At 45.1% G+C, this 12,034-nt stretch overlaps 1 protein-coding gene across 1 annotated transcript in view; it reads left to right on the forward strand.

The window, feature by feature from the left end:
• The window catches only part of lrp2b (low density lipoprotein receptor-related protein 2b), a 49,068-nt gene that overhangs the window by 24,381 nt on the left and 12,653 nt on the right, over nucleotides 1–12,034 (forward strand). The window contains 21 exon segments of the mRNA XM_010780541.1: nucleotides 78–269; nucleotides 400–872; nucleotides 1,102–1,549; nucleotides 2,136–2,301; nucleotides 2,396–2,554; nucleotides 2,646–2,935; nucleotides 3,313–3,554; nucleotides 3,693–3,963; nucleotides 4,168–4,293; nucleotides 4,428–4,547; nucleotides 4,691–4,822; nucleotides 5,006–5,207; nucleotides 5,291–5,586; nucleotides 6,225–6,738; nucleotides 6,954–7,109; nucleotides 7,618–7,788; nucleotides 7,936–8,159; nucleotides 8,240–8,417; nucleotides 8,791–8,987; nucleotides 10,117–10,362; nucleotides 10,646–10,774. Coding sequence (XP_010778843.1) covers nucleotides 78–269; nucleotides 400–872; nucleotides 1,102–1,549; nucleotides 2,136–2,301; nucleotides 2,396–2,554; nucleotides 2,646–2,935; nucleotides 3,313–3,554; nucleotides 3,693–3,963; nucleotides 4,168–4,293; nucleotides 4,428–4,547; nucleotides 4,691–4,822; nucleotides 5,006–5,207; nucleotides 5,291–5,586; nucleotides 6,225–6,738; nucleotides 6,954–7,109; nucleotides 7,618–7,788; nucleotides 7,936–8,159; nucleotides 8,240–8,417; nucleotides 8,791–8,987; nucleotides 10,117–10,362; nucleotides 10,646–10,774 — 4,932 coding nt within the window.

Consider the following 12,034-nt stretch of genomic DNA (forward strand, 5'->3'; position numbering starts at 1 on the left):
TTGTTCTGCGTTATTGTTGTTGGCTATAAATACAAAAATGATCAGTTGATTCAAGCAGCACGTTTTTCTTTTTCCAGCTTCCTACTCCGTTAAAGGCAAGTTGGACCTCCATATTGAATCTGGCTTTGTGTACTGGAGTGACAACAGCACCTCCACCTCATACAGGGGCATCTTCAGGGCCAAGACAGACGGAGGAAGATACAGCACTGTCCTCAACTCTGGCATTGGAAAAGGAGGCATTCAGGGCTTTGCTGTAGACTGGATTGCAGGTACAAAGCCACTCAACCATTCCTGTATTTATCTTACCATTGAGGCTCTGGGATCACCCACACACTAATAATTCACTGTATTATTGCATGCAGATCAAAACCCCTTATGTCTCCCCATTAACTTTCTCAGGTAACCTATACTTTACCAATGCCTTCGAAGGCGAGACATTCCTGGAGGTGCTTGCCATCAACACCACGTACCGGATGATTCTCCTCAAGTCTTCGCAGGACCAGCCTCGTGACGTGGCTGTCAGCCCTAAACTCCGCTACCTCTTCTGGACTGATGGTGGCCAAACACCCAAAATCGAGCGAGCCTCGCTGGACGGCACAAACCGCACTGTGTTGGCTTCAGAAAGCTTAGCGTCCCCTCGTGGCCTGACCATTGATTACACCAATGATTTCCTCTACTGGACAGATGACGTTCTTGATATGATCTCCAGAATGGCCGTAGACGGCACACAGAGACAGATTGTTCGGTACGGGAGCCGGTATCCGTCTCCAACAGGGATGGCTATATTTGGAAACTACATGCTGTGGGTGGATCAAAAGCTAGGGAAGCTCCTACAGGCCAGTAAGGACCCGGCCAATACCGACCAGCCAGAGGTGAGAGTCAAATGATTTAACAGTTTCTTCCAACGTGGTGACGTTTTTTTTTTTAATGACCTTTACATCAGAAAACTAAATTCTTTGTATAATTTGTGCAACTTGATGGGGATACGCACCATGTGGGCTCAAAGCTACATTTATTAGACACTTCAATGTAAATAACTTGGGTTGTGAATGTTCAATGCTCATTCCTGTAAATAACAGATTTTTTCTTCAATGGTACCAGGTTATTTTGGATAATCTTGACGGGCTGATGGATGTCTCTATCTTTGATGCTCATGTCCAGCCGACATCAGCCAACCAGGTGGGCTTCAACCCGTGTCATGAAGATAATGGACGCTGCCAGCAGCTCTGCTTCGCCCTGCCAGGCCAGGAGGCTCCGAAATGTGGCTGTGCTCATGGGTCACTCCTTAATAACGGAGTAACATGCGGTTACGGACTGGACGAGTTTCTAGTTTTCACCACAGACTTCACGCTGAATAGCATGAGGTTAGATCCTGCAGATCACAGCACCCCCTATCCAACCGTGAACTTAGGCTACAACTTGATGGCTTTGGATTATGACTTCAAAGAGAAGAGAATTTTCTTCACCCAGAGTTTGGGAATTGGTCGGAGCAGAATTGGCTACGTCACCACAACATCCATCACCACCCCGCCTGTCATTCTGGCTACAAGTGAGTTTAGTTTTACTATGTTACTAAAGGGCTGTACCAAATATCATATAATAATATAATAATAATATATAATAATTCTTCTATTGGGGATTTTGAAAGAAGTGTTGAAATGGTGTTTTCGTATTTTATGACGTCATTACCCGAAAAATACGTTATTATGGTTTAGGCACCAAGGATTACTGTTTGTATTAGGCTACATGCCCACAAATATCTATTCAAACCGAATAATAAATTAAATAAAAACATGTTGTGAATTTTGGAAATAATTACATTTATGATTTTTAATACATTTTTAATGAAACAACCCCACGCAGCCTCCAATGAAATCTTATTCCACAAATAGTATAATCATTTTCTCAAATTAAATTAGTTTAGCCTGATCTTTTCTGTAGAAGTATTTACGCATTATTGTTTTACTACAGAAAATTCTAACTATTTGGTCCCTTTGTTTTGTCTCCATCTTGAAAACGTTTTATCTCCCCGTTTAGTTTTTCTCCCACATCACTTTTTCTGTTTCCCTTCATGATCTTATCCTTGTGTTTTTCTCTTTTATTTATCATCCTCTGCTCTCTGATACACTGCTCAGATTTGGATGACCCAGAGGGATTGGCGTATGATTGGGTGAACAAGCGTCTCTACTTCACTGACTACTACAGCCGCACTGTCCAATCTATAGGGGCGGATGGGACGAACCGCTCAACCATCGCCCATGCAAACCGTCCCAGAGGCATCATTGTTGACCCCTGCTACGGGTAAGAAACACAGTCCATTACTTTACTACTAAAGGTCTACACATTAGACAATAAAGTTCCTCTCCTCCCTTCTCACGCTGCTCTTTCTGCCCAGCTACCTGTACTGGACTGACTGGGGCTATCCAGCTAAGATTGAGAGGGCCACACTGGGGGGAAACTTCCAGACCTCCATCATCAACACCAGCCTGTCCACGCCCAACGGCCTGTCTCTGGATTACGAGGAGAGGATGCTCTACTGGGCTGACTCCTCATTGTAAGTCCAGTTTTGTTTCCATGTACTGTTGCAGCAGATCCGATACTGCTCATAAAGTCTGACAACGCTCCTTTACTCCCTTTTGCTACAGAGACAAAATTGAGAGGGCCACTCTGACTGGGGAGAACCGACAAGTGATCGTGCAGGGGGCCCAGTACCCGTACGCCATGACCGTCTTCAAACAGGATATCTTCTGGACCGACTGGACTGAGAGAGCCGTCTTTAGGGCAGGGAAGGACGATGGCTCTGACTTTGCAGTGCTGGCCCAGGACATGCAGTACCGACCAAACGACATCCATGTTTATTCCGCGTCGAAGCAGGAGAGCTGCAACAGCTCCTGTCAGCAGTTCAACGGAGGCTGCAGCAATATCTGTGTTTCTGGTAAGAGCAGACTACTAAACAATACACCAAAGCCCCTCTAATACTGTAGTTTCATTTCCTGCTGGGGACAGTTATTGTATCCATTAGACTCATTGTTTTTTTGCTGCCTGTAATTCAGGCTAACAAAACTGAATACATTTTAACAGTAAAATCTTCCAAAAAAACATAAATCTGATACCATGATTGACACCACTAAGATAAGTGTTTTGTTTTGTTTTTAAAGTGAACTTTAACAATTAAAGCTTAAAGCAAGTAGAGAAAGTTCTGAACATCCTTAATAAAAACCTACATTTAATTAAAAAGACAGATTATCTCTGTGTTCCCTTCCTTTCCTCCACATGATCAAATTCCCTCACCTCCCATAATCTCTCCTGCAGGTCCGCTGGGCCCTGAGTGCCAGTGTCCTCATGAGGGGAAGTGGTACCTGGCCAACAACGGCAAAGACTGTGTCAAAGACACGGGGAAACGCTGCGAGCCAGATCAGTTCACCTGTCTCAGCGGTGACTGCATCTCAGCGCGCTGGAAGTGTGACGGCTACAACGACTGCTACGATAACTCAGATGAGCTGGAGAGAGTGTGTGGTGAGAGAAGAGGTTTAATCTGACTGAAACATGTAACGGTTCCAATCCAAACCAAATAAGCATGCAGACTGAAAAACATGTTAATTAGACACTGATGATAAAATGTGCCGCGCAATGTCAACTTGGGAAAAGGGACACACACATTATGTTGTTGTTATAAAACAAACATATATGAGACTGTTTTCTGTTGCTCCTCCTGCTCAGCCTTCCACACCTGCTCCGCCATGGACTTCACCTGTGACAATGGCCGCTGCGTGCCGATGAGCTACGCCTGTGACTACACGGACGACTGTGGTGACAACAGTGACGAACGAGGGTGCCCCTTCCCCACCTGTAACCCCTCCACAGAGTTCACCTGCACCAACGGGCGCTGCATCAGTGCAGCCTTTGTCTGTGACGGACACAACGACTGCCGAGACAACACCACCTCCGACGAGATCAACTGCCGTGAGTGATGATTCGGCTCATAATTCATAATGCTGGAAAATAGGACATTCGAAGATTGGAAAATGTTTCTGAAATTGTTCTTCTAATGTCATTTGTTCCACTGCACAAGCAATATTCTCCTTCCAGGTGGGATTCTGTGCTGCTAAAGAAGTAATAATGTGTTTTTGATTGTGTGGTTGATGTTTTGATCTTTGCTCTCTCCAGCTGACAGGACGTGTCCTGCAGGGCAGATCAAGTGTGAACGCAACAACATCTGCATCGACCCTGAGAACCTGTGTGATGGCTACAACAACTGTGGAGACAACAGCGATGAGAATCCTCTCTTCTGCGGTAAGTTCTATACTGCTGCTGGGTGAGAGGGCGTAAGAAACAGGCTGGAAAGAATAGTATCGCTCACAGACATGTTTCACCTATGGGAATAAAACTCATGGGTATTTGTCCGAATCTGTGTTCCTGTTCTTCAGCGGGTCACACATGCTCTCCGGATCAGTTCAGGTGCGATGGAGGGAAGTGTATCCCAGACTTTTGGGTGTGTGATTCCGTCCGAGACTGCAATGACGGGACAGATGAACCTCTCTCCTGCAGTGAGTTCTCTGCATTTACATTTTAAATGTTGGCATTTAAGACTTTGTAGTTCAAATTATAAAGTTCAGCTTTTTTTGCTGATAACTGGTCTGTAATTGAAATGCATCTTAAAAATATTTTTTCTTTTTTCGATGCAATACAGAGGATCAAATCAAAACATGCGGCCCAAGCCAGTTCACCTGTACAAATGGAAACTGCATCCCCCAGTTATTGGTCTGCGATGGCAACAACGACTGCTGGGACGACAGTGACGAGGCTCCAGAGCTGCAGTGCGGTGAGTCATTTATTCATTTCACTGTGTGAGGATTAAAGTGGGAATCTGGGTTAAAAGCTAGAAAATATTTCAGCAGAAATAAATGCCTCCTCGACACATTTGTAATGTCTAAATGTGTGACTTTTTTGGTATTACTTAGTTCTTCTTTTCCCTGTTGACCCCTCTCATCCTCACCCACTCCAGGCCAACGCACCTGCAGTTCGGACCAGTTCACCTGTCTGACCTGGTTCCCCGGCTACCCGCGCTGTGTGCCGTTAAGCTTTGTGTGTGATGGGGACAAAGACTGCGCCAACGCGGCCGATGAGCTCCAGAACTGCCCCAACCGCACCTGCCACATGAATGAGTTTGCCTGTTCCAACGGGCTCTGCATCTTCCTCCCCTACCAGTAAGTATGAAGTGTGTGAGTGAATAAAAATAGACATTCGTTTACCGGTCCGAAATCGAATTCCCTCGTCATCTCCTCCCCAGCTGCGACCGTGTGAATGACTGCGGGGACGGCAGTGATGAGTTGGGCTGTAGCTATGACACCTGCAGCAGCAGCGAGTTCACCTGCAGTAACGGCGCCTGCACCCCCGCCTCCTTCGCCTGCGACGGGGAGAGCGACTGCATGGACGGCTCGGATGAGGCCGACAGCTTGTGCGTCACGACCCAGCCCACCTGTGCTCCCACGCAGTACATGTGCAAGTCAGGCGAGTGTATCGACATCAACAAGGTGTGCAACGGACAGAAGGACTGCCAGGACAACAGCGACGAGAAAGGATGCGGTGAGAGAAATGTGGCGTCATGTGACAAAAGGGACAAAACAGCATTTCTCTCCCACAACGAGACAGTGGTTTAAAGAAGATCCCTCGCCACCATAGAGTTGTATAAATGTTTTTATTTCAGTGGAGACAAAAAAAAGGTTATGTACAATCCTGAAATCTTTGTGTAGTTGGGTGCTTTATGACCCGAAACATTGCCTCTCTTTTTTAGATATCACCATATTTTACGAAAAGTGTGCTTGAACTAAGTTGGACCAATAGAAGAAATATCCCATTTCCAATATTATATGAATATACACAAGAACTTAAATGGGACATAATGTGCACATTTTCAGGTTAACACCATATACAATGTATAGCTAACACATTGGGTTTATATATAGATAAGAGTACATATGCTCAATTCCAGCAAAAATAAAACAGGAAATATTTAGCTTTTTCTTTTCATGAATAAGTTCAATACATTTCCACATTTGTATATCATTTTTTGTGAATCCATTCATTGATGTATTGTTATATTCATCTGTGAAAAATCCTTGTTACTCATTTAAAATTACATTGAGGTCTTTGAACTCATAAATCTGTGTTACGTTGTTTTCCTGTCTTTCCTCCAAATCACCCTTATTCCTCGTTCTGTTCAGGAATCAATGAGTGCCGTAGCCCGTCAGTCCACAAGTGTGCGCAGCTGTGCACCGACACCCTCACCGGGTTCTACTGCTCCTGCAACGCCGGCTACCGACTCATGCCCGATGGCAAAGCGTGCGAGGACCTCGATGAGTGTACCAGCACACCCGCCGTCTGCAGCCAGGTCTGCGAGAACACTGTCGGGTCGTACCACTGCAAATGTGCCCCGGGGTACCTCCGTGAACCGGACGGACGCACCTGTCGTCAGAACAGTGGCATTGCGCCCTACCTGTTGTACAGCAACCGCTACTACATCCGAAATATAACCACCGATGGGTCACATCTGAGTATCGTCCTGCAGGGGCTCTCCAATGTAGTGGCTTTAGATTTTGACGACCAAGAGAAGAGGCTTTATTGGCTGGACGCGGGGACGGGGAAGATTGAGAGGATGCGTTTTGACGGGACTGACAGGGAGACGTTGAAAGACGATGCAAGAGAAGTTGAAGGCCTGGCGCTGGACTGGGTGGGCAGGTGTGTGACATGGATGGAATATCATTCATTAAGCTGACTTTTTAAATCACTGTTTGGATACTTTATTAAGAAATAACCAGAGCAAATTTGATTTAAAAAACACCTCCGTATCTGCAGGAGAACTTTTGCTCCTTTTCTTCTTCTTTTAATATCTAACACTGTTTTTAGTATTTAATCTGTCTGGTTGATCAGTAAAAGCGTTTTGTATGTTGCAGGAAGTTGTACTGGGTGGACGGTTATTACGGTTCGGTTCATGTGATGGAGCTGGATGGGCGCTACCAGAAGAGACTGCTGTCAGGAGAATTCACAGAAGGAAATACAACTTATGTCATCAGCCGACCTCGTGCTGTGGCTGTTAACCCGAAATATGGGTACTAACACACACACACACACACACACACACACACACACACACACACACACACACACACACACACACACACACACACACACACACACACACACACACACACACACACACACACACACACACACACACACACACACACACACACTAATAGTAATATCGCAAAACAAATGGAAAAACCTTGGGGTGTTACACACTATACGATTCCATTCAGACCGTGTTTTTGTGTATTTATTGTTTTGCTCTTATAGAATAATCAATAAGCACATTAAAAAACTATAACTTTACTTTTTAGATTAACAGAGGTCTGTGCCACCTTTTAAGACTTTTTAAACCCCTAGAAAGATCTAATGGTAGGCATTTAGTGCACATTGTCTATCTCATCTTATACCGTCAACGATGATAGGAAAGGTAACAAAACGCCTCATCATATTAGATAACACTAGCTGATTGCTTTTTACTGAAGATTTTTAATAGCAACATTTCCCCAACAATGTACCCTTTTTCCCCAGATGGCTGTACTGGACTGACTGGGGTGACACAGCATATATCGGCAGAGTCGGCATGGATGGAAGCAACATCAGTGCCATCATCACAACCAAGCTGGAGTGGCCCAACGCTCTGACCATCGACTACACCACCAACAAGATCTTCTTCGCTGATTCCCACCTGAACTTTCTGGAGTGAGTGTAGAAGTTCAGACACAAGATTATTATGAGTTTCCATCAGATATGCTTAAATGGGGATCTGAAATGGTTCCCGAAGTGTTTCCTGTATAATGGTATCTGTTCTTTCATCGTGTATTAACCCTCCACTGTGTCCACCTTCAGTTTTGCCGACATGGACGGCAAGAACCGCCACCGGGCCATTGCTGGTACACTTCCTCATGTCTTTGCTGCTTCCCTGTTTGAGGACTGGGTCTACTGGACGGACTGGAACACACACACAGTGGAGAAGGCTCACAAGTACACAGGAGAGCAGCGCACGACCATGGGCAACAACACGCATCGGCCCTATGACATCCGCGTCTCCCACCCCTACAGGCAGCCTCGCAGTACGTACATTTGAACAGCAGGTTGTATTCCTATTGTCTCCATAGACTGCCGAATTGACAAATATGTTTCAATTTCCCAGGTGAAAACCCCTGCTCCTCCCATTACCTGACCTGCAGTCACCTGTGTCTGGTTGCCCCCGGCGGGGAGAGAGCTACCTGCCAGTGTCCAGATCACTTCATCGGCCTCGCTGTGGGCTTCAAGATCCAGTGTGTCGCTGACTGCTCAAGCACGCAGTTCAGATGCGGGGACAACGAGAAGTCAGTCAGATAAATAATCAGCTGATACTTCACAGTCATCAGAACGCCATTCATCTAGCCAGCCTTTGGAAAGTGATGAGAGTGATCATTTGCCGAGCTTTAAAGTTTGGGGAATTGAACCAATTATGAATATTGTAGAACATTTTCAATTCAATCCTTTAAAGCCCTGGATTATTTCCATCACTCTCTCTGGTGTTTATGCAGTATTACTTAAATATATATAGATATATTAAAAATAAGAGCTGAAAAACTAGAAAACTGTCTCAAAGCAGATAAGGGACAAGGAGTAAAAGTAAAAGGCTGTAGAAGAGATTAGATAATTTGACATTTATATTCTGTGAGGTAACCAGTGTGTGCTCTCTCTGGTCCCTAGGTGTGTTTCTATATGGTGGAAGTGTGACGGCCAGTCAGATTGTGGTGACGGCTCAGATGAACCTCAGACCTGCCCGCCCCGTTTCTGCCCCATCGGCCAGTTCCAGTGTCAGGATGGAAACTGCACCTACCCCGGCTTCCTCTGCGACGGCCACTCCGACTGCCCTGACAGCTCAGATGAGGATGCAGCTCTCTGCAGTACGTAAACAATCATAAAAATAGGGATGATAATAATAGCAACTGTGATCAACTGCACCATTGTGGGAAACCACAGAGATAGTTGAATTTGAAGGTATTTTACGCTGACATTTTAGGTCTTTAACTTCACTGGATTTAGATAAGGTGACATTTTGGCTCAAATTCTGAAAAACAAAATGTACTAGTTAAAGGACACATGTCATGCTTTTCCGGTTATTACCCGTCCCCTTGTGTGTTATGAAGGTTTTTCTGCATGTAAACGGTCTGCAGAGTCAAAACCCTTAAAGTACACCCTGTAGCGAGTAAAACTCTAACACAGAAAAGACCTCCCCAAAACGCCTCGTTGGTGAAACGTCATCATCCAACGTTGGTGAAACGTCATCATCCATTTGATTCTTCCGGGTACGTGCTTACGAAAGCACGTACCCGGAACTAAATGGGCCAATCCGTGGAGCTGTTACGTTACGTCCGCGGAGCCGTTACGTTAAGCCCCCGCTGATTGGTCCAAATTGACCAATACACACACACACTCAGTGCAGGCAGCTCTGCTGATCTCTCCTCCCTGGCTGCAGGCTGATAACAGACAGTTGGGATCGCGGCGAAATTCTCTCTGCAGACCCATTCTCACAGCGTTTATCAACCTATAAACCTTTTTCTTACTCAATATCAAGCCACACTTATTGTTTTTATTTCAGCTGTGACTTTGTGTGTGCTCAGGGTGAGTTTGGCTGTGTTTGGCTGTGTATCGCTAAACAAGGAAATCACACCTCCACGGAGCTGAGCGCGATTCACAACGTACCGACCAATCAGAGCACACTGGGCTCACAGGGAGGGAGGGGGGAGCTGCAGCGAGCCGTTTAGTGGAGAAAGTGAATACTGCTGAATACACATACTTTACAGAGATGCTGTATGCGAAACCAATGTGAGTTTGGAAAATTGCGCAGTATTTTTCTATTCTAGTAGACCTCAACAATGGAATTATGATCAGTGGAAATGGCCATGACACCTCTCCTTTAACGAAATCACTTAAAATCAAACATAGCCACTAAGACTTAGCTAAGGCAATTTGTTCATTTTGGATTTACCTTAACATTTCAAACATGAGTCAAGCTGCTTTCTATCCTCTCAGGTGACCACCGATGCCAGGAAAACCAGTTCCAGTGTAAGAACAAGAAGTGCATCCCAGTCTCCTGGCACTGCGACGGAGTGAATGACTGTGGGGACGGCAGCGACGAAGACGCAGACATGTGCTCGCAGAGGACCTGCACACCGGGACAGTTCCGGTGTGCTAACGGACGCTGTCTGCCGTCCAGCTACGTGTGCGACGCCCAGGACGACTGTGGGGACGGATCTGATGAGCCGTATGAAACCTGCAGTAAGTGGGACATCAGGAGATGGTGGTGTTGGTGAATCAGGGTTCATTTTATCAGCTATTATTATGTTATCTACTTCAAAAGTCATTGTTTTATTTGATGTAGTCAACAATAGTATAGTTTAAGTCAATTAAACTTGTTTTTTTGTCATCAGATTATATTAAACATTTCAGTGAATCTACTCTAGCCCAAACCATGTTGTATCATTATTAACTTGTTACTTACTAATATTTTGTTGTGTTTAATTAAAATGTCTCATCTCTCTTTTTGTCTTTCTCCCCCCAGTGGGTCCGGACTACAAGTGTGATGCGGACACTGAGTTCTCCTGTAAGACAAACTACCGCTGTGTCCCTCAGTGGGCTCGCTGCGACGGCACCAACGACTGCATCGACAACAGCGACGAGCAGGGCTGCGGTCAGTGTGGCAGCAGAGGGTTTATGTCATGTTGTGGGGCTGTAACGAAGTCCAGTTGAAGAAAATCACATTTTGCAATACAGTACCGTTTATTACTTTATATGTTTTACGTTTACATTTGATGTCGATAATCCTTATAGAGGGTGTCCGCGGGGTCTTAAAAAGTATTAAAAGTTGATAAATCAATTTAGCCAAAATTAAGGCTATTAAAAAGTATTAAACGGCATTTTCCAAGGTATTAAGGAATGAAACTCCCTTTTAATTTACTGAAACGGCATGTGGGGAAACCCCCTCAAGGCGGCCCCATGCATAGTGCGCCACTCCGCTCTGTGGGGGGGGAAGGGAGGGGAGAGAGTCTGTCGATGGGGATCAAAGCTGTCCGGTCCCACATGCTAAGTGCTAGCCAGAAAACCGCGGCGTGTAAGTCCCGATTCTCCTGATGGCCAATCCGTGCCTCCCCTGACTGCACGTTGCTGACACACACCGCTGCAGTGCAGGCTCTCTGCACGGAGGAGCCGCGGAGTCCGGGCGATGCTGCTCCTCCAAGGAAGAGACACATGTTCACTAAGCCAAACTATATCCGGTCACAGAGATCTGCTATTTTAAAGTAAAGTCAACACATATCGACCCTAAATATAGTCTATATTAAGAACGAGAAAAGTCTTAACATATATATCGTTTTGTGTAAACATATGACAAATGTGTGAGGGTGATGACGTCAGAGCATTGTCCTATGTGCAGGGCTTAGCCCCGGAGAGTGCAGGGCCAATTTAACCCCTGGGTATTTGTGAGGGAGCTCCTATATGTCATTACCCCGCTGAAGCTCACCAAAGTTTAATATATTTCATAGTTCAAAGTTTTGTCAATTGTTTTGTTTATTGGTCAAATACTGGTTTCTAATGTTTTCTGAGGAGTTTTACTGGAATGAAAGAGCACAGAGTCTACAGAAGCAAAAAAGCAGCATACTGCATTAAACCTGACCTTCACAGAGAGGTTGAAGTTCATGTGGAAAGGAGGCTTCAGTAGTCTGTCTGCACTCTGTTTAGTTGTGCTGTCTTACAATCAATATAGTAAATGTGAGGTAAAGTGTGTTGCCAATGTAACCGGTTAGAACTCAAAGTTGCGATGAGGTCTTAAAACGTATGGAAAGGGTCTTAAAAAAGGTCTTAAAAGGAATTAAATTTGACTTCAGGATTCCTGCATATACCCTGTTATAGAGTTTATTGAGGATGAACAGAAATGTTAGAAAAAGCAAACGGG

Source organism: Notothenia coriiceps, unplaced genomic scaffold, assembly GCF_000735185.1.
Source record: "Notothenia coriiceps isolate Sejong01 unplaced genomic scaffold, NC01 NC01_scaffold00022018, whole genome shotgun sequence".
NCBI lineage: Eukaryota > Metazoa > Chordata > Actinopteri > Perciformes > Nototheniidae > Notothenia > Notothenia coriiceps.